The sequence below is a fragment of the Coturnix japonica genome, chromosome 3 (assembly GCF_001577835.2).
Source record: "Coturnix japonica isolate 7356 chromosome 3, Coturnix japonica 2.1, whole genome shotgun sequence".
In the NCBI taxonomy this organism is placed as follows: domain Eukaryota; kingdom Metazoa; phylum Chordata; class Aves; order Galliformes; family Phasianidae; genus Coturnix; species Coturnix japonica.
Genome location: NC_029518.1, coordinates 57267455 through 57290198, shown reverse-complemented (window position 1 = coordinate 57290198; position 22744 = coordinate 57267455). Strand labels below are relative to the sequence as shown.

Here is a 22744-nt window from a genome sequence, read left to right as displayed (position 1 = left end):
CTCCTTTAGCAGCCTCATGGACAAACTGATGAATTACAGCTCCTACTGCAATTGCTACTTTATTTGTCTGTGAGCCTGTAGCAGCGTGATTCGTTGCTTATCTGAGAGAAAGGAGGGAAAAAAAAAAGCAAACCAAAAAAGATCTGGCTTTCTGCCTTGAGCTGGATGTTCTTACTTTACGCCATCAAGGTCTCAGAATCATCCCTTTGCTTTGTAAAGCTGCCACTTGCAATGTACATTACAAACAACCTGCCTTTTTTTTTTGTTTGTTTGTTTGTGTTTTTTTTTCCTGTGAAAATAGCAGAGGGTTTTGTTACCTACTCTATGCAGTAGATCAGATTTTTAAGAGTCCAAATGTTGTCCTAAAGGTCCCCATCCGCAGTACGGGTCAGTTATCAGCACCTCCCTCTGTACCAGGTTGCTCACAGCCCCATCCAGCGTGGCCTTGAATGCTTCCAGAATAAGGGCACTCACAGCCTTGCTGAGCAGCCTGTTCCAGTGTGTCACCACTTTTACAGTAAAGAACTTGTTCCTGATACGTAGTCTAAGTCTAACTTTTTCCAGTTTAAAACTATTTCCCCTTGAGCCTTGTGCAATGCCATTCCAGTGTGAAATAGCAGCAGCTTCCCTTTTCTCCCAGCAATTAAGAAAAGCCCTCCACTGCTATGGCTGATTTCTCTTTGGCAGAGCAAGTATTTCTGTACTCTGAAGCAGAGCTGCTGGAATGTGTTTAATTCCCAAATCAGGTATTTTAAGGCCCAAATCTCTCTGTTTGTGCAGGTCAGGATCAGTTCTCTGAAGGTCATGGCAAAGTTCAGTAAAGGACTCTTTCTTTTATCTTAAGCCAAAGGATGATTTCTGTGTTTATTCTTACTTGCTCGTTATATAGACAAGCTGATGCACGCACTGAGTCTGAGGCTGCTTGGGAAGCAAAGCTGCTCTGGCAGCTATTGGGGCAGTTCATGTGCTGACCTTCAGAGCACTGCACAGCATGGTGAGCCCTGCATGCCTGCATGGCTTCGTCTGGGTCTGTGTGTGCAGCCCCCCAGAGTCACAGATCCAGCTCTCAAGCTGTCATTGGGCAGCATCAGAGCACAGCCACTCAGTGGCTCATTAAGGTGGTAATTAATTTTATGACTATGGGAGGGGAGGGCTGTTAGAAACAGATTGATCATAATTGGCTTTTAATTAACAATTTCAAGCCCTAATTCAAACTAGAAGTATCCCATTGCTTATCTTCATAATTTCATGGGCACTAAGGCAGGGGATATAGATAGTGTGACCAATGATCTGGTTGTGGCAGGCCTGTGTAACACAGCATGTCCTGGAGCCAGCCACACTATCAGGCAGCACTGCTCCCTGCAGGGGAGCTGCAGCCTTCCATTTCCATTCCTGAAGCAATGAGTGAGGTGGGTAAAAGGATACTGTGAGGGGTTGAGGTTTGGAGATGGCCCAGCTCCAGGTGCAACACTGGGGGATGCCCTGTGCCCATCACAGCCCCCTCCTGCAAGCAGCCCTTCTTTCTGGGGCTTCCCACCTGCCCCCAGCCCCAAACCCCTTCAGACAGCACCTGAGGTTAGAAAGGCAACAAACTGTAAGGCATCTGAGAGTGGTTGCAATGGCCTGGAAAATAATTCAGTAAATGAGTGGAAGTGGATATGATTATAGTGAGTGCAATGAGTCCTTGCTCAAATTATTACACCAGCTTCAAAATCTCAGCCAAATTGGTTTCCTTAATGTGCCTTCTCAGCACAGGTGTTGTAAAAAGAAAATGACAATTAATTTGGCATAAGAGAATTTATAGTGCAGGCTGAGAGAAAAACTGCTTTAAGCCATAGAAATAATGCAGCGATTAAAGTTCTGATTTTCTATTGACAGTAAGTAAGAAGAAAAAAAATGACAATTTCTAAGTGTAAGGCAGTCCCATCTCAGCAGAGGAGGTGGCAGTGGCAGGACGCTGTGGCCTGGGCCCTGTGTGCTGTGCTTTGCTTACCTTCACTTCTTCACCTTCCAAAATACTTTAAACTACTGCCTCAGTGAGGCAAACTCTGGTATAGTGAGGAGGTGAATCTGGCTCCATAGCTGCCTCCATACGAACCAACCTCCACGGAGCAAGGCTTACACTCCTTGAGTCTGAAGCAATTTGCTGCCATGCTTGTGTCCCAGCCAGGCAAAGCCCTTAAAAGAAGGCCAGGCTCTGCCAGAAGAGGCTTTGTGGGGTGGTGGTGCTGGTTCTGCAGCTGGGCAGGTTCCCCACATCACACCACAGACAGCTGCAGGGCTGAGCCAGTTTTCCAGGCTGGCACTCAGGGTCACCATGAAGCTCAGCATGATTGTGGTCAGCAATAGTTTGAGGACATCCAGTGGTCAGGAGCTGCTTGTGGTCTCAGCTGTTAATGTAAGAGAGACAAGCATCTATGATACCAAGGTTGGAAAAGACCTCCAAGATCATCCACTCCAACCATCTACCTACCACCAATACTACCCCACTAAACCATGTCCCCCAGTACAACACCTCAGTGTTTCTTAAACACCTCCAGGGATGGTGACTGCAACATCCCCCTGGGCAGCCCATTCCAGCACCTGACCACTCTCTCACAGTGGTATTTCCTAATGTCCAACTTGAACGTCCCCTGGTGCAACTGCAGGCCATCCCCTCTAGTTCTGTCATCAAGTTCCACTCAGTTCTCCCTTCAGGAGAAACTCCAGTCAGAAAATCCTCTTACCACAACTCCAGCATTACAGTTCACTCCAGTCCAGAATTTGACAATGGTTCCTTTTCTCCTTCCTCCAGGCAAATCCTTTCACAGGTACACAGAGCACTGAATCAGTTTTCTGCTCTATTAATACACACGTGTTGCATTCTTTGGGGTAGCTGCCAAGCTGTCCATGCATTAGCTGACCCTATCAGGTTCCCCACAAGCCACGCAACACCACGGCTTGAAGTGAGGTTTCAGCTCCATGCAGCTGGGACCAGTAACATCGAGGAAGGACTGATAAAAGCAGCAGCAGACCCTAAAGGGGGAGTAACTCACTGAAAGGAAAATAAATATGCATGAGCTATGCAATATTAATGTATATTCATGTAATTAATGTTATAGTTCTTCATTATATGCTTTCCTTCACCACTTGGAAACTCTCCAAGTACACTGAACCCATTCATTTACAAAACAAATGACGCAGAATAATTAGCAATGGAATTGTTTAATTTCCATACAACAGGCAATCTACTGCAGATTTTGCTGCAGCAAATTTCTCCTCATTCAAGATGCTGTAGTGCTACCTGCAGTGTTCTTGTTTGATGTTTTACTTCTAACCACATTTGGACTTGTATTTCGTTTGTGGTGCAAAGGCAAGAGAACATTTTCTACCACTACTATTGTTAGCCGTGCTTTCATCACGATACTCTGAAATCTAAACCTGACTTTGAACAGTTCACAAAAGGTCACCCTCAGAAATCTTATGGAAAGTTGGCACCTGTGCAACCCTTTATATACATTTATACAGGGCACGGGGTGTTTTAATTGAATTAAAAGCACGTCAATCAACATTCAGTCACAAGGTTTGAGAAAAGCAAGTGATATGTACCATATATCATACATTAGCTTATCAAAATGAATTTCCCATCATCTTCAAAAAGGTGAGGAAAGAGATCCTTGACCTCTGTGCTCTGCAGTGAGGAAAGCCAGGGAGCGAGGAAGACAAGTTGTTAAGAGAGACCATTCAACACTTGGTGCTCCAGCTGGGCCCTAAGATTTCTTATGAGGAGCCTGAGATCATTTCCAGGTAAGCACACTTACGCAGCATTTCAGAAGACTCCTCTTTGGACTTTTCAAACTGTACCTTTTTGCTTTCCTCAGAAGGTGCTAATTTGACGCTGAAGTCAACGCTGCTTGGTTTCATTGGCCTGTGAAAACCTGTGGTGTTTCACACAGGAAGGATTTCTGTTTGCCATAACTGCTCTCCAGCATGACCAGACATCTGTTAGTACTGAAAAATTCACAGTTGAAGAATTGGAATTAAAACCACGTGCCCATTCTCCCCGGTCCCAGACGCACTGCTGCTTTTGCTTCACCATCCCATTCTTTTATTTTCTGTCCTGCTTGACTGGTGTTGGGGCAACCACTTGTTGATGGCTCTATAAGCTCTGAACCTAAAGATCGTAACAGCCCTCCCTACCGGTTTATGCCAACTCAGTCTATTTTAAAGTTCTATCTATAATCCCTCCCAGGAAGCAAGGAAAGACAGAAGCACCCTCTGAGAAAAGCAGGAGAGACATGACAAGCAACTCCACTTCAAAATCACTGCCTTGCACTGAAGCAGCAGTTTTGCTGCCAATGTCTCAATGTTAGAACAAGAAATAAAACTACGAAAAAAAAATCAGCAAAGAAGAAATCCATTTTGTAACAAAATTTATTCTTGCTCTGTGGATACAAATCCCAAACATCAACCAACAAATTCCAGTGAAAAAATACCAGTCATTAACAATGAAAACTTTTATTATTATTTAATAAATAGAACTTTGGCATTCAAAATTCTAGCTGTAAACCCTACTTTAAAAAAATTACAAAATGAGGCAAGAACAACAAGCCTAAAGCTGAGCCAGCCAGTGGCTCCTTTACTTCATACAACGAACACATTTTGATTAAGTCATGACAACTCTATTTACATATGAGGTATTCTGAGCGGTTCAAAAATTGAACCCAATTTACACAACTACCAGCCTCTGGGGACTGATCCAGTACATATGTCAGCTGTGCTTTTAAAAGATAGAGGCTCCAGACACTCCTCCCCACTGAACTAATGATATACTGCAATTAGTACACACAAAAGAATCACATTATGCTTTGAGTTTCCTGCTCACACTTCATATTCAAGAAAGCTGCATACTACTAGCAGGCTGACATTCCGAGTGCACACCCAGTACCTGTTGTAAGTACTTATGTTTCTAGATATTACGCAGAGTTCTTACTACAAAAGCCCAACAAGAAGATATTGGCAGGTAAGAGGAAAAACAAGGTGCAGTCATCAGCGTTCTAACAACTTATCTAAAGTTCAAAGGGAATTTCTACTTAACTTCAGGCAAAAAAAAGGCACAAAGGTATGCAGCTGAGGAAGTAATATTGCTAATGAGCTACTGGAATAAATCACCCCCTCCAGTAATAGCCACTGACTGGTTTGCAGCCTACAAAAGTGGATTAATTCAGGTCTTCTCCTCTCTCCTCACAGAACTCATTACATCAATGGGAAGAGCCCACCAACATCCGCATCTCCTCCTATGTAATATCAGTGAGAAGAACAAGTGCTAGGGAAGTGGGTGATAGAGGAAGGATTTTCTTTCTTTCTTTCCTTGTGCTCTTGCCCTGCCAGAAGAACATCTGCTACAAGAAACAGGCAGTGAGAGCAAAGGAAGGGAAGAAACATCTTGAAGTGGAAAGGACAGAACTTCGGCTCCTGCCATGACCTCACAGCCACCAGCATCTTCAAATGTTGAAGTCTGAGTGGGTGGTGGCAGCAATCTCACAGAACAGACACAGCTGGGGCTAGGAACCTAAATCACCTTCACACAGTTGAGCTGCGTTACTTCTATATAGCAAATAGGCAGCATCATCTATAGCTTGTCCCGATACTTTCCAAGCCTTTTTCAAAATACATTCTTGAATACAGTAGTTACTGTAAATACTTTCTAAAAGAATTGTACAAATTCGATCTGAAACTATACAAAAAAATTACTGTACAAGTTTGCTGACAAACAGAACGGTACAGTATCCATTCATTAGCAGTTCTTTTTCAGCCCTTGAGATTGTCTAACAGCCACAGCAGAAAGTTGTCATGACTAAATCCAAGCAATTCCAATGTTAACATTCATTAATCAACTGTGTATTAAATACGCTGAATGAGATCACACGCACTACATTTTAACCAATTAATCGGTCATGCATATCTTAGACAAAGCTTATTCCACTTAGAGGCATCTGTAAAGTGATGCGTATATAGTAACTGCTACTACTACAACAGGCCCAATTTCAAGAAACCAAAGCAAAATACAGTATCAGTGTAGATATTCAGTTGGTAGCCTGCATCTTTGGCTCAAACATCCACCATTTACGGCCCTATTTTAATCTGTCTGAGGCAGGTAAACTCAATTGATATACATATTTAAAACAAAACAAAACAAACAACAACAACCAAGTGCTTTAAAGTCAACATAAATATCACGGGTTCCCTAAAAAAAATAATAATATTAAAATGCAAGATTACAGCATTGCAATCAAAGTATTACAAATACAATGGGACCTCCTTCCTGAGGGAGTTTCAGCTAATACTTACAGAGCATCGCAGCTCCTGAAGTGCTTTGCAAATGTTAAATTACTGATCTCAACTCTGTAGTACATTCAACGGGTGAGACAGCAGAGCCACACCAGTCAAGCGACAACACAACAGGACTGTTCCTTCACTGCAGGGCCAAAACCACTGCACTACACCAAAGGAAATGGCTGTGGCCCTCATAAAAAAAGCCAATGCTTTTATACAAGAGACAGTGGAAAACCAGTGCAAAGAGCCTTGTTTTCAGCTTTGCACTAGTATAACAGTACACTTTCAAAACTACAGAAAGAACAGAATTCAACAATTCAAAATAAAATGGCCTTTTTTTGTTTTCCTTCTTCAACCTTAGAGCTGAGATACCACGCAATTTCACTTGAGATTTAATCTGGATGTTTTCGCACCCACCGGAGCTGGGCCAGTCAAATTAATCTCTATCTGAAAAGACCGCATAGCAACGATATACACTGCAACATCATCTGTCACAGATCAGTCCACCTGTAGGTTCGTGATAGAGAAAACTGTCAAATAAATTAGTCATTACAGCAAAACAAAACACCCCCCAAACAAACAAAAAAACAAACAAAAAACCCCAAACCCCAACACTAAATTATAAACACATTAACAGTAACTGCATAACAATGAACAGAAAGCAAAACACCAAGTTAAAATTCTTAAGTTCGGCCTACATTGCTATAACCATTTCTTTTTTTCTTCTATTAAAATGGACATCATCAGAAAACTGTCCTATAAAAATGTTACCCTAGAACTTACACAATTCTAACCTCTATGCTAAGTGATTTCTGCTGTTGCTCCCGATGCAGGTCAACAGACTGACTTGCACCGTAGCCACTTGAAACTTGAATATCACATGTATGACCGAAGGTCATTCATTTTCTTGATAACGTGATTTTAGAGTGGTTTTGCTCACTATGAGTTTTTGTTACCTTCAGTTAAATCCCACTTTACAACACACACAACTGTTCATAACTTTCAGTACTGTTCCAGGAACGTGAAGCGTTAATATTTTATCTGCCCCACAGGAGTGGAGCAGCACTGCCAAGTGACACTCATGGAATAAACTACAGAATATGATCGTATTTTTCTTAAGGTAATCTCTTCCTACAAGAAAGGAGAGATCACGAATTACCAAACAGTGTAGAAAACTTTGCAGTCCTTGGACATCCGAGCATTTAATACCGATAAACGGAGACGTTCTGCTTTGAGCCCTGACTTTGCCAAATGCCTAACACTCATTTTGTAGCTGCAATAAAGAATGGCTGAGGTTGTTTACAACCTCATCAGAGGTCTCCAGGGATACAGATACAGAGAAGCCACATTTTAAAATGGATGTGGCATAAATAAAAAGTATTATGGTATGAACACTAAAATACAGTCTACTCTTTTTGGACAGCCACCTTCTACACTGCAGTTTCACACCTCCCAGTTCCTCTGGGTTTGTCACAGACTTGATGTTACTGACGCTCCTCAAAGCAAACATGATGATGCTTAAATTTTATGGGCTTCATGTGCATAAAGGAATGAAAAGATGATTTTCTTCCATTCTTCATCAAACAAGCTACACATTCATTACTAAAAAAGTAAGATATTTTCTGTAGCAAATTTTTCAGGCAACTTAAAGAGCATTTACTGTTTGTAGCAGTCTAATACTGTTCCGACTGCAGGTTTCAGAAGCCTCCATCTTCACCACATACAGCCAAAGGTCATTTGGCTCTCCGAAATGACTTCAGTAACGCAGGTAATGCTACACAAACCCTTGAAGGACGAAAGGACTGAGAGTAGTAGCAGCACGACTATTCCAAAGCTCCGACTCCAGAAACTAGTTGAAGCAATAAAATGAGCCCCAATGAAGGAAACAGAGAATCCAACTGAAACATTCTTCACAGCTTGTTCCTACATTCAGTAGTTTGGAGAAAAGAAAGACTTCTTGAAGTCTGTACCACTCTGTTCAAACTGTGATTCTCCCTTCCCCACCCAGTTACCAAGATTACACACGACGATCCTCAAAGAGAGGCATGTGCAGTGGTATTTGCTATCTTCCAATATGGCTCCTTAATAGAAATGCAAAGACCTGTGACATAGCAGCATTTAATAAGTCATTTGCTACTAGATGAAATGTTGTCATTGAGTGATGCAATTGTCCCCCATGTCCTGAGCATAACGGTCTGACATTATCGTCCTTAATTCATCAATATCCTTTCGTAACTGACAAACGTCCGAGAGCTTCTTCGAGAGAGTCTCTGTGCTGTGATAATTTTCATTCTCTTCAGCTGAACAGTTCAGTGCTACAAAAAAACAAAAGCCAAGGTTAAAGCTCTAACAAACAGCTGCGCTCTGAATACCTACACCAGTCAGCCTCTCTTGAAATAAAGGGAAAGTCACTTGAATTAACTCAAGAAAAACCATGCTCCAGTGTGATGAAAGGCCAACAAAACATCGTACCATGTGAACTTAAAGCCAGTTGAGAGCTGAGAACCCCTGCTCTGCTGAAAGACATGCTTTCCTTTCTGCACCTAGACTCAGTAATGACTAATCACTCTCAATAGCAGTGAAAAAGTTGGGTAGGATAACAATTTTTGAACCCTCTAGCCACTCAGTAAAGAAGGCTTGGAAAATGAGACTGTGTAAGGTTATGAGATAGTACTACAGATATGTTGCACTATTTATCCTGCTGGCTGACGATGATCTCATGAACTCTGGGACTAGTATATGAGCACTCACAGCATTGCAGAGGTTTCCAGAGCAGATGAATCTACGTGGTGCCTACAGAACACTGCACTTTTACCTTCCGACTTTGCTGAAGGCAGAGTTCAGCAAATGGTCTGAGTAGTTCTAATTAACACTCAGAAAACAATAGGATATGATACATTCAAGTGAAAAAAAGGAGAAGTTTATTAAGCTTGTTAAAAGGAAAAACCTAACAAAAACTACACCAATATCTATGTGGCTGGCATCAGGATGTACTTTCTATCTCCTGGTTTACAGCATAGGAAATGGAGAAGGACATGGAATTATAACGTTATCAAAGCTGGAGCTGCCAGGCATACAACTTTAAGAAATGGCCTGCTTATGCCTCACCTTCCTTGTTATTTTAGAGGGCAAAACATGTTTGACAGAAAAAGTCCATTAACCCTTAAGGGCTGACTGCTGTGTGCATCACAATGGAGACACACAGATACATGTGACACAAGGAAATGCCTTTCCTTTTTAACAGTGTGAATATATCCAGGACTGAGTTTGTATGAACACCTAGACATCTGTCTAGACTGTCCTCTCCACCTGGTAAGAGAGAGACACTTAACTGTTATCATTCTGCGTCCAAAACACTAGTAAGCACTGGAATGACAACATCACTTACATCTGATTCCCAGCAGTAAGGAAAGGTTCGGCTCCTTGCCCTGAGCTCTCTGCGTAAGAATACTGCACAAAGCTTTCAAGTCAAACAAGCAGTGGGACATTTCCTTGAACAACTGGTCTGCAACAGGCATTTTTTCAGACACTGGTTGCCGGGACTGTTCCACCTGCCGTATCTGCTCCTTCAGAGAAGCATTTTCTTCTGTCAGTCTTTGGTTCTTCATGAGAAATAAAGAGTAAAAAACGATCAAGTTAGTCTGCAGCGTGTAGCATCATAGAAAATTTCCTATATCAAATCACAAGCAATACTAACTACAAATAGTTACTTCCATACATAAGAGCTGGGCCTCTCCAAAGATCAGCAAATAGACAGCTTTTACACAGCTCTTAGTGGCCTTCACCAGTAAAAATTTCTCTTCTTGAGGTAGGGGTGGTATTTATTGTATTTCTGCATAGCACCTATCACAGAAAAGTATGCATTAAGCTCATAAAGCCCTACCACAAGTGACTGCAATCACTTCATGAGGTTCTTCCTAGCTGGCACAGTCATGGATTGGGTTTTTGGAGTTTTTACTTACTTCAGAGAGAGTTTTATTTAGCTGTTCCACATTTCGTTCTTTTTCTTCAAGCTCATTTGTCATCTTCAGGACTGTCCTCTTTTCTTGCATAAGTTTCTCTTGCATAGACTAAATTGAAAGAAAGCACAGGTAACCGTTTTCAATTTTCATACTGCAGGTTAGCACTGACAAAAAACATATCCTCAATACAATTCCTATGCTTGTTATTCATTGCTTTTGAATTACACCTGAATTTCTACCAAGTTACACTTCATAGCGTTCAACTGAACTCCAAGAGCTCTCTGGACACTAGCTTAGATGCACCAAATATCTGTGAAACTCTTTAAATTACTAGCATGTGTTTTCAAACAAAAAGACCACATATGCAAAATGTTACCCCAACACGAGTTAACAAGGGATGTATGGAAAGCTAAAACAATCATGCAATCTTGTTTACTCCATCCAAATTATTTCACTTGAAAAAAGCATATTAGTGACAAGTAAACTTTCTTTAAGTAATTTAAGAGTTACAGCTGAACATTTTGTTTTGCCTCTGTTTTCCAGGAAGACTGTGGCACAGGATCCTACAGCCTTTCACAGCATAGTATCTTCCTCCTGAATTTGTTACACAGCAGAGAAGAAAGTCTCTGGTAGCTGACACACAGTGCCATCCTCTTTGAAACCATTCACACAAGATAAATCAGAACAGTGTACTACAATTTTAATATGCTGAAATAACAACAGCAGGCAAATAAATAAATAAATAAATAAATGCCCCATAACTTATTTGTAGTTTATGGTGTCATACAGCAATAATTATGGTCATCATTAATAAAATCAGAAATACGTTTCTCAGATGCTGCTGTACTTAAGAACTAGAACTTTCCAGGTTTGACTTCCAGGTCAGTCTTAAGCAGCAATAAACCAACAACTCCTGAAACACGGAAAGAGCTGCTGCCAACTCCCTATGAGATTTTATTGATCGATTGATTTTAATGAATTCAGCAAGGCCACAGCTACCTCAGCTGTCAAATGCACACCTTCACTCTACTATTTGTTTCAAAGTCATCTGGCAAGATTCAGAAAGGGGGAGATTTAAATAATCTGAATACTAATAACAATGCAATAGCAGGCATACCCAGCCCACATCTATTGGGCTGCACATGGCCCAGCACAGCCCACACTGCAGCCCACTCTGTGCCCCACACCACCATGGCAGCCGCTCTTCCCACCAAGTGGCCTGGCTCGGCCCCAGGCACGTACCCTTCACTCAGCAGCAACCAAACATCGGTGTGCTATTACCATCATCTCAGCTGAAACCAGGACAAGGGTGAGGGTGTAGCTGAAACCCACACGTACTACATTACATGTGCTTGTGCCACTTAGCGAGTCAAATGTAGTGATCACTGACAATAATATTTCTAGCTACCTAATGTAGTCTCCAAAGGAAAGACAATCCAAGGAATGACAAACTGTAGATGAAAGAAGGGTGTTCAATGAAAAACGGAGAGATTAGCACTTCTTGTTAGGCAAATAATATGGCACTATGCTTAATTCGTAAGGAAATTGTGTCAGTTTTCAAAGACTGTCTTTGAAAAAGACATTATATGCAAAAACATGCTGTCAAATTCGATGAATGTCAAGGAATGCTTTTTAAAGCAGAACTGAAAAAAAGCCTGTCAACTCAACAAATCTTTAAAAAAGGTACAACTCAGACTGTTATAAAAGCTAGTTACGCAGTACCTAATCTGACCGCAGTAAAATCAAACCCACTTTGAGGGTGTAGTTTATTATGCAATCCATGGGAAGTGTGGCAGATACAACTTTTCATGATAAAAACCAGATTTTTCTAAAATCAGTTTGTCTCACCAGACTGTATCCAGACAAGCTGAAGAAACAGGAACGTCCAGCAAAAGAAATGTGGACAGTAAAGCTGCTTATTTCAATGTTATGCTTTGGCATCAGTACTGATGCTATAGGTACTGCTCAACTTGCCATTTTCATTAGAGTTATCAATTATTATCACTAAAGAAACAGCTTCTTTGGTGCCATTAGAAGACACAGCAACAGCTCTTGATCTGTATGAAGCAGCAGAGATTACATTACAGCAGTGCTACTGAAGGCACTTTTGATGATGGCTGGTAAAGAAGAGGGACTTGAAGTTAACAGAAGATTATGCAATTGCCACCAGCAACTCACATTTGATGAGATTTCACTGAACCTTACATTGAGAAAATTTATGCACAGAAGCTTTAAAAATTGATAACATTGTGCAAATCAAAAGCTGTGAGTTTCATAAAGTCCAAGGAATTGAATCATCACCAATACCAGAAGTTCCATAAAACTATGGATGCGGATTACAACATTGCATCTGAAGTGCCTCTTCCCCATGCCTAGCTCAGCACATTAATATGTAAAACCTGTGTCAATTATCAGATGCAAATCCAATCTCATCATGCTCAAACTACAGCTGGTGCATTAGTGACAACAGTGCGTGCTCTGGCACAGTTTCGAATGTAACCTTCCATGGAGTGGAACCAGAGACCACGATGGGAGGAGGAGATGGAATGTTTCACAAACCAATGGATCTCAATTTATAGAATGACTCTGTCTGAGAAGAATGGTTTGTCTTGAATCTCTGTAGTTATAAAATCCTAAATATTCATCTTCCAAAACAAAGAACTCTGCCATTGGGTATTCTATGTGATAATTTAAATAAAATGTTACGGAAGGATCAAAGTCACTCTTGAGTAAAGCAGATGTATTAACTGTTACAATATGGCAGTGTGCTAAAGAAGGATATAAAACTATTAAAGAGCATCAGGAAATGGAGGACTACAATGACAGTGAAGGACCAGGACCTAGTGGGCAAGGTGCATGAGGGGTAGCTGAGGTCCTTTGGTATGCTCAATGGAGAGCAGAGGAGCTGAGGGGAGGCCTGATGGTGGCTACAGCTCCTCACAGGGAGCGGAGGGGCAGCGCTGAGCTCTGCTCTGTGTGACAGCGACAGGGCCCGAGGGAACGGCATGGAGCTGTGCCAGGGGAGGGGCAGCTGGGGGTCAGGGAAAGGGGCTGCACCAGAGGGTGGTCAGGCACTGGCACATACTCCCCAAGGAAGTGGTCACAGCCCTAAACTGATGTAGTTCAAGAAGTATTTGGACAGCACTTTTAGACACTGGGTTTCAATTTTGGGTGGTCCTGTGTGGAGCCAGGATTTGGACTTGATGGTCCTTGTGGGTCCCTTCCAATTTAGGATACTCAATGACTCCACTGCTGTTTGGGAAGAAAGCCAAATTTACTCTTATGTAAGAGCTATTCCTAAGTAGTATGAAGAATGGAACTTTCAAGGTACTAATACTGTGGACTTGTAACATAGAAAGGTATGTCTACGCACTGAGGCCGACCCTATACCACATATATAGCTTACCTAATGGAGAAGAAGACTTTTAACTGACCTGCCAGCTGTAAGAACACTGCTGACAAGGAGGTGGGAAGTAGTAAGAAGGAAGGCAGGCCAACAGGAAATTGTGTGCAGCTTTGAGAAAGTTTCCTAATAATGACATTCAGCTCAATGCAGCACAAGTAACAGAAAAATTTGTGATATCTTCTTCAAAGTCAGAAAACAATGGTGTTAAAATTTACACATTCAAACTAGATGAAAATACTTTTTTTTTCTTTTTGTCTAAGTAATAGGAATCACAAGACAGAACCCAGAAATGCTACTTGTTTTTAGAACATTTTCACATGCTTTATGTGCCTCTCTGTTCACCCACACCATGCCCCTAGCAAGGAAGTGCTGAAATAGTGTGCATCCTATAGATAAGCAGTGGCTAGAAAGCACAGCTTCGTGCTACAAAGGAAGAGGAGGAAGAAAAAGGATCACGGCTCCATGTCAAAGGAAACACTGTGGGCCAAGAGAGGGCAGGAAATAGCTCTGCTTGATGCTTTTCCTTTGTTGCGCTTAAAGATGAGTGTAACATGCAGTGGTTTAGAACAGTCACCTTCATTTTATTTTAAGAACAGTCTACTGAGAAAAATGGCCACACTGAGTCAGACTGAAGGACTTTGTGTCTGTTAGCAGCCATGCAGAAGTTGCTTAGAGACAAGGAGGTACAACAGGTACCCAAACTATTTTCCCACCTTCTGAGTATCTTCACTTTTTAACAGTCTTTATTGTATTTTTCTTCCATAAGCAAGTTCAGGGACACCCTGAGCTTCAATCAAGACAAATGCATTAGTCCTATTATTTCCATGTTTCAAGTTTATGTCAGCAACAGACATTAAAGATTCGATTGTGCAGCCTTCCTTAGGGTGGGTAGGTGGGTACATTTCCCAGTATATTTTAAGAACTACATCCTTCACTGAACTTGCATAACAGTGCAAGCTGCTCTGAAATCACCTTTTAGGAATATTCAAGATAACACGCACACGGTCAGCTCACCAGTTGTGCCACATAACAGCAACTACTAAGCATGGAAATAAGTGTTATTTCTGAGAGGCACACCTAACACCTATCACTCTATGCTATCCTTACCTTAAAGCTCAGAAAAAGCACTACACTTTCCAGCTTCCTAGATCCCATAGTGCTATACAGTGATCTGTATAGATGTCTACCGAAATTACTAAGTCTCAAGATAAAGGTGGTGGTGAGAAAAAGATTAGAAAGTTTAAGAACTTCAAAACAGATTTAGGCTGGTTTAAATATAACGTGGGTATTTCAACAGAACAATATAAACTGAGTTATGGAGCAGGGTGGAGAATTTGAGAAGGTTATGGAGTTCAATTTGTGACCTTGTTTCTTGAATTATGGAAGTACATCTGCCTGTGCCATAATTTCCACATACAGCAGGCTGCTCTGTGCAAACACAACCATTCGTTAGATTCTGTTGTCCTCAAACCAAGGAGAGCTCAGATGTCTGCTTTTGCTTTTCAGTTAACAGATGTACTTTATGTTGCAACTCCAAACTGCTTTTTTACAGAAACATTTAATATACTGTAGTTCAATTAAACAAAAATGTTGTCAACAGACACCAGACCTGCTGTTTACTTGCACAGCAGAAAAAAGAAACAATATCATAGGGGAAGACAACTCACTTTCAACAGATACAAATAGAAAACTCTGCTACAGTGAGCAAAGTGAAAGTAAGAAAAGCACATTTTCCTATCAAGTGCTAAGCAAGCAGTTTTGCATCGCTTTGTTACTTGGATTCTACCTCCATAGTGAACTCCTTTATGCTTCAGAAGGAGAAGGCATTCAGCTACCGTTTTGTTGTTCTCCCAAACCTACAGCACACTGAGCCAAAGTAGAAACACCCTCCTCACCCTCAGGGATCAAACCTGTGACTTAATTCTTGCAGAGTATGGGAAGAAGAAATCTGGAGACAAATACCAATCTGGAAGAAGATCACAGAAACTAGGATTTATTGAATTTGGCTTCAATACTTGACGAAAACAGATGTTTACTTATTGCTTTCAATGCTCAGCTTCTTCTAGAGCTAGTCATACCTTCTTCCTTATATCCTGTATAATGTTTCCTTTTCTCCATAACAAACACTGGTCACTAAGTACCTTTCAAGGATCAAGAACTTGATGTTTTAATCTGACCCACAGAGCTGCAACTGACTTCTAGTAACCTCTAATGTCTTGAAAAATCCTTGGCTCTACCCTGGGTGTCCAAGATCCAGCAAGACTTTATCGAGCAACATGTCAGAGACCATTTGAAGAGGAATCCTTTTCAACTCTATGAAACAGTATGGTTTGAAAAGGCATCCATAATGCTAGGGACCTCAGCAGTGAAGCTCAATGTCACTTTTTGTACTTCAGATTATCATCTGAGTCCCAATGCTGAAATGCTTCACAAAATACAGTTTTCAGTCTTGAAATAACATCTACTAGATCAGCTGAATGAGAATGCTATATAGCAACAGCTTACCACTTTCTAAGTATCCGAAGAGTGTTAAACCCTACAAACTTCATTCACATTATAAGATTGCAAGAGAACACATGCCAACTACAGAATGTAAGATTAAATTCTAGTATTTCTGTCTTTACATTCTATTTGGATGTCACCTGTATGAAGTAAACATAAACAATAAATAAAACAAAATAAACAGAATATACTCTCTTTCTTACCTGCATGTCTAAAATCAGTCCCTCTATCTGTTTTTGTTGATTGTCTATGACCTAGAATATAAAATTGAGTAATTTAATGAGATTGAAACTCTTAAGCTTGTGGCTATTTTTTTTCCCCCTCTCTTTTTTTAAATCAACTTAGAGGTGTGTAGCCACAGATTTCACATGACAACTTTGAAAAACCATATTACAAGACAGAGTTTAACTCACACAACTGGAAACAAATACAAAATAATTCCACTGGACAGAAGCAGATATTGAAGAGAAAACTGATTTAGCAACAAATGAATAATTCGTTAGATAATTGTTTCTAAAGTTAAACAAAACAACAAACAAAGAGCAAATACTCTTCAAGGTTAAAAATAACACATACAGTTTCGCAGACTAACCTTACTGGCTTTCTCATTCTTTTCTTTGAGACACTCGTTCTCACTCTGAAGCTGCTTTGTGTCCAACATAGGAAGGCGAATACCATCTTCCAGGCATTTTTCTACTTTCTGTTGCAAGCTGCCATTCAATATGGAAAAAAAACACTAGACTGAGAAAATGCAAAAGAGCTTTGTGTTTTGGCAAAATATGAGGAAGTTTCATCATTTTCCAAACAGAACTGCAAAATCGTAACTAGCAGAATCCAGCATAATGAATGAGCAAACCAACAGTGGATGAATGATATAGGAGTCCTAAAGGACTGAAGTACCTATGACACTGACTGGAGTCAACTTATGTAAAAATGGTTTAATGGACCAGATACTGTACATCTCTGGAAAGGAACAGATCCAGCAGTGTGGCATAAGGAGAAGGCAGAAAAGCGCAAGGAAAACTTTATGTAGTTCACAGATACTCTATGCTCCTGGCCAGCATTGGTCAGAGCAGTCTTTGAGCTTCTCCAAGTTACAGGAGCCTTAAAAATCCAACTCTGTCACAGGGGCACGTGTGACTCGAAGCAGAATCCAGAATCAGAGGCAGCACTGAGCACTGGCAACCCACCTTCCATACCCTCATTGTCTGGCTTGCTAGGGAGTCATGAAGTCATTTCTGCCAGATGCTTCCACACCCAAGGCACGACTTTCAGGCCTTGTGCAGCTAAAATCAAGCTCCTAGAATCATACAGCTTTTGCCTTCCCACCTTCGCTCAGAAACAACATAGATTTTATTAGTATTAATCTTGCTGCCTAATTTAGAAACCAAGGGTCACTTCAGCTATTTGTAGGCTTTCAGAAAAGACAAAATGATCCCCCTCTAGATTATGAGGGCACAAAGAAAAAAGGCCTTTCACTGGTAAGATGGAAACAATGTGTCAACAATTTGGCTGGCAAGATGTCCCCACCAGCTTGCCTTTCATCATGGAAACACTTTCAGACTGCTATGGCATGCATGTTTACAGAAGGGCTGGACACTGAACTGCAGTGACACCCACATCAATATTAAAAGTGATTCTCCCTACCTTGTTTGTTTGTTTGTTATTAAACAAGCACTTAAGTATCCCTGCTGATCTAAAATGCACAATTGTAACAGTACCTCAAAGTTTCATCTGGAATCTTCTCAGGGCGACCTGTCCTACTGCAGTTGGCTTTGTTGCTTTTTTTAAATACAGTTCTACAAGTTCAATGACAGCAGACAAGCAACAGCTACATTTCTCTGTAAGTATCCCTCAGACTCAGTGAAAAGATAAGAGACAGCTACAGTTTATTTAAATCTTTGACCCTTAACTGATAAACCCTTCAGCTAATATCCAAGGGAGCTTTACTGCAGGTCGTGACAAGATTAGTTACAAAGGAGTGCTGACAACTTCTATACAGTGCTCCTTTCCTGACCGCGTTTACTCTGTCCTCTGTCTGGCAGCAGCCTGTGATGCCATTGTGGTAACGTCCTACATCTTCAGAAATGCCAGCAAAGAATTTCTAGATAGACTTCTCTGTGGTATTCCTTGCAACTTGATACAAACCAGCCTTTGTTGAATTTTCTATTGCATTACACAGCCATTCTGCACAGTAATAAACTTATGCCATAAAGTCGTGAGTATTGCAATGGAGTGTAAGTGGGAAAAAAACCCAAAACATTAGATCTTGACATTAGTTGGTAAAGCACATCTACTTCAGGGCTCAGTTAGGCAGCTGTTCATACCTCTGCACTGTTGTAACCAGCTCTTTTTCCTTTTTCTTCTGACACACCAGTTGCATTTCTCTCTCTCTGCACTGAGATCGAGCCTCTCCAAGTTTCTTCTCCAACTCAGTCATAGTTTCTTGAAGTTGCTTGTTCTTCTCCTCTAGAATTTGCAGCTAACACAAGTTACATTAGTCAGACACAATGCCACATTGGAAGAGCTCGCAGCAGGCCAGAGCTCTGCAGTTACCTTATGTATAGTCTTAGCCCCACCACAGTTATCTGAGTATGACAACACCTAATAGCTACAGTGTCTCCTAAAGCATTGAAATGCTTTTCTTCCTCAACAGAGTGGGGAAAAAGTATTGGAAAAACATTTGACAACAGATATTACAGAGCTTACGTTTGTTTTCAGAAAGTAAAACTAACTCCTTCCATCTTACCTGTTTAGCCTGACCCTCAATATCATCCAGTGTTGGTAGGTCAGCCAGGTATTTTTCTAAGGTTTCAATTCGTCTCTGCTTTTCTTTGTTTTGCTCTGACTCTTTCTGACATTTCTTTTTCAGGCTATTAATATAGCGGTCTCTAGTTTTAAGCTAGAAGAAAAGAAGAATAAATGTTTTAAGATTACGGTGGAAAATAAATCTGCTTTGGGACCAGAGGCTGGTCACTCTTCAGGAATGATATTCTCAACTGCATAAAAGCATTGATTACTGTTAGCCCTGTAGTGTTCGGGCAGTTTAACCAAAAGGAAAACATGCTATTGAGGGCATTGTCCAAATGCCTCTTGAACACTGACAGGCATCAACCACTTTGCTAGGAAGTATGTTCCAGTGCAGGTATCTGAACTCAATCTTTTTCAGTCCAGCAGCACAGTTTACAGATGAAATGCTTCAAAACTAAAGCGAGCACTGCAAAATCTACAGATACTACAAGGCACACTTTTGCCTAGCAGAAAGAAAAGGAAGAAGCTAAGCACTTGTGATAAGAACACTTGTGAAGAGTGCTGTAGTAGCTACCTCAGCAGACTCCTTCAGCTAGGAAGCCACAAGCTGCCAAGGTATCTGGCCAGCAAAAAAGAGGAGCTTTTTCAGGCTGCTGAAATTTCAGCACCCACTGAAGTACTTCCAGTTACTTCAATTCCACACTGAGCACAAGTGGAGCCTGGAGAAAACAGGTACCAGTATTGTTTTCAAGGCAGTAAAAAATACTCCCTTGCTTGGCATGTTGGCATGTGGAAGAGAGGTTCAAAGCAAGTAGCGAGTAAAGGGAACCTCTTCTCTCTGCAGGTTCTGCTGTTTCTCAAAAGGAAAGCATCCAGTGCACTCACTAAATCAGAAGGGACAAAGCACTTCAGACTAAGAAATCTTCTAGCTCAATGCTTAATTTCCAGCAGTGCCATATGCAGATGTCTACAGTAAGGAAAGAACATGGAAAACACATCTTTCCAGTCTCCAGTTGCTTTCTGTCTGTTTTTCTCCTGAGGCAGTTATGATTTCTGTATTCTTCTGTTAGATATTTGCCTTACTGCCCTCCTCTGAACCTCCTACATTTCCACTACATCCTGTTTTTGTGATGAGGGAGACTCTCCTAGACCTTTCATCACTGACAACCGATGAACAAGGAAATGGGAGAGTTCCTTATGTTTTCTTCCCTCCCACCTGCACTGGAACAGACAGTCACAGCTCATCTTTTACCATCAAAAACATATCACCTGCACACTGGATTTAAATGTTGTATGTTTAAAATGTCAATATAAGAAAAAATATTTGCAACAGTAGGTAGCTAGATAATTAGATACATATGCCAGCAACCTTAACCCAACCTACATGTCCTTTTAGATATGTACATGAAAAGCTCATCTGAAGAAAAGCTAATTTGCTTCAGGCTTCTAGCATTTCCCCAGTCCCTGGCTTAGGATTGAAAAGCCTCTTCAAAAACACAGGCAATCACTCCAAAATAACCCTAGAACAGATACCAGCCACAATCCCTTTCATCAGTACAGAAATTCTATTCTTTGTCCCTTAATGTCCAGTACCACTGAGCAGGGACACCAAGATTGTTGGGCTTTGGGGCTGTCCCTGCAGGAAAGGCTGAGAAACTGCAGAGGGCTGTTCCCAGGCTTAGTACCCAGCCCATTGCAGGATCACAACACATCTTCCTCCCTCTGTAGTCTTCCCTTGAATGGGAGGGCATTTGATTTATTACTACAACATATGCCCCCTTCCTGTCCTTTTTCTTGTTGAGAGCCTTTTGTTCAGCACACAGAATGGGTGAGTATTATGGACTGGATCAGATCTGTACAGCAAATCAGATTCTTGGTGACCAACTATCCAGCAGATACAGGCACTAGGGCACAGCTCCTCAGAACTGCTACCACTCACAGCAGCAGCTCCTACACAGAAATACAAGCACCAGAAACACTAAAAGAAACAGGAGGAAGCAGAAGAATTCAGATTCTGCCCTTCCTGAGTGTTACCATCAATGAAAGGCATACAACAGGATTTATCAGAAACAGGAAGGCAGAAATGGAAATTAACTATGCCTTCTATTTCTCCTTCCTATCTGTTGATTCACAGTATCACACCGCTCCTGCCCCTTGAATCTGCATGAATATAAATCTTAGTACAGCAGTAAGGCTTAATGATTAAGAAAAGGTAACAGTGCCAACATCTCACTGAACATTACATATCACTGATCATTGGCACGTTCCAGCCTGCAATAATGACAGGCTGCCAGGACATTCAAAACCATCTTAGGTACCGCTTCTGCCTTCAAAGAAACTTCATAAGAAGAGTTCCAAGTACACAGCCAGCTAAGCCCCTTCCTTGTCTCAGACTGAAGGCTGCTCCACATGTCCTAAGAAAGTTGCAAGAGAATTGTTTTCTGCTGAGTAGGCACTTTCAGCAAACCTCGGAGCATGAGGCCTGCACCTACACATCATGTTAAATAGGAGCTTTCATTTCCATGCTTTCCCCATGCTTTTAGACAATACTTCAGTTACTGTAATAAACATACAAGCCAAATAAGTTAGGCTTAGAGCTGAGCAGCTTTTCTTCAAAGTTTAACTGATAAGTGGTTAAAACTGATATTACCAGGTCTGAAATATGTGTATCAATTGATACTTTACTACGAGTTCAAATTTACACACTGCTAATGCCTACTATCACAGATAAACTTTATCTTCATTTTGAAAACAGCTCTGTAATCCCCACACCAAGTTGCTTCCTAACAAGCACAACATATGCTGCTTTAACAAAGTCAGAAGAAAATTTGGAGCATGAAAGACACTTACTTTTTCTTCCATCTTCTTTTTCTCCTCGCTAGATTTGTTTGAAATCTGCTTTAGAAATTCACTGAGTTGTAACTCCTTATTCTCAGCCACTGCAATCTTTCTCTCAAGCTCCTCAAGATGGGATGCTGATCTTTCTGAAGTGTGAGGCTGCAGTGATGCACTCTCATACTGTGGTTGCTTTCAAAAAAGAAAGAGAACAATCATATAAATGAACGTACACATACCACTGCATACTTTAACAGCACAGCAGAAAACAGTCTTTCTGGATTTCTCCCCCCCCTCCGCCCTTTCAGGAAGGGTGGAGTTTGATTTTCAAACATTAAAATGTGTGGGAACAGTATGTATCTCAGGAATCTTCTGCAAAGAGAAAACAAAAAGGAATGAGAAAACAGAAGCTGGACACTTACATTCACAACACATGAAAATGAACATCGTGGGGCCATTTCCCCCTCAGATGTACTGAAGAAGTGCAACTTCTCTTCCAAAGCAAACAAACAAAAAACTCCAACCCTTAAGATCCAAAGAAAATGCATTTCCAAAACAAGTCACTACCACTACATTACCCTATTACCTCCTACAGAGAAAAAATACTATAATATATTCATGGACATTTTATAAAGTAAGATATGCTCCAATCTCACAGACTCTGCTAAAGTAGAACAACAGTAGACAACAGTTAAACCTCAGAGCTGTTACAGCTGAGATGAGGAAGGGTGCAGGGATAGTCTGAGATTATAGCTACAACCAGATGGCAGGCTTCCTGCCCTCCGTCATGTCCACCAACCCCCACCCCCCCAATCTCTTGCAGTTCAGTATTGTTCTCCCACTTCCACTGCCCACAAAATGGAAATCAACTGCCTGTGGGATGAAAAAGGAGATGCATCCCATTAGGCTTTCAGATTCGTATTCTTTTAATAATATAAACAGAAATCTTTAAAGAATTTATACAGAGAGCTTT

At 41.1% G+C, this 22744-nt stretch overlaps 1 protein-coding gene across 5 annotated transcripts in view; it reads right to left on the bottom strand.

Moving 5' to 3' along the window:
• Nucleotides 1–4395: 4395 nt before the first annotated feature.
• Nucleotides 4396–22744, bottom strand: part of CEP85L (centrosomal protein 85 like) — a 129915-nt gene continuing 111566 nt past the window's right edge. For all 5 annotated transcript variants that reach the window (XM_015858641.2, XM_015858642.2, XM_015858643.2 and 2 more), the window contains exons 6-13: nucleotides 21787–21963; nucleotides 18935–19087; nucleotides 18513–18667; nucleotides 16778–16895; nucleotides 16389–16439; nucleotides 10278–10385; nucleotides 9704–9917; nucleotides 4396–8630 (exon numbers count right to left, since the gene is read on the bottom strand). In XM_015858641.2, the coding sequence (XP_015714127.1) occupies nucleotides 8467–8630; nucleotides 9704–9917; nucleotides 10278–10385; nucleotides 16389–16439; nucleotides 16778–16895; nucleotides 18513–18667; nucleotides 18935–19087; nucleotides 21787–21963 (1140 nt within the window). In that variant the 3' untranslated portion in view covers nucleotides 4396–8466. The remainder of the gene's footprint in view (nucleotides 8631–9703; nucleotides 9918–10277; nucleotides 10386–16388; nucleotides 16440–16777; nucleotides 16896–18512; nucleotides 18668–18934; nucleotides 19088–21786; nucleotides 21964–22744) is intronic.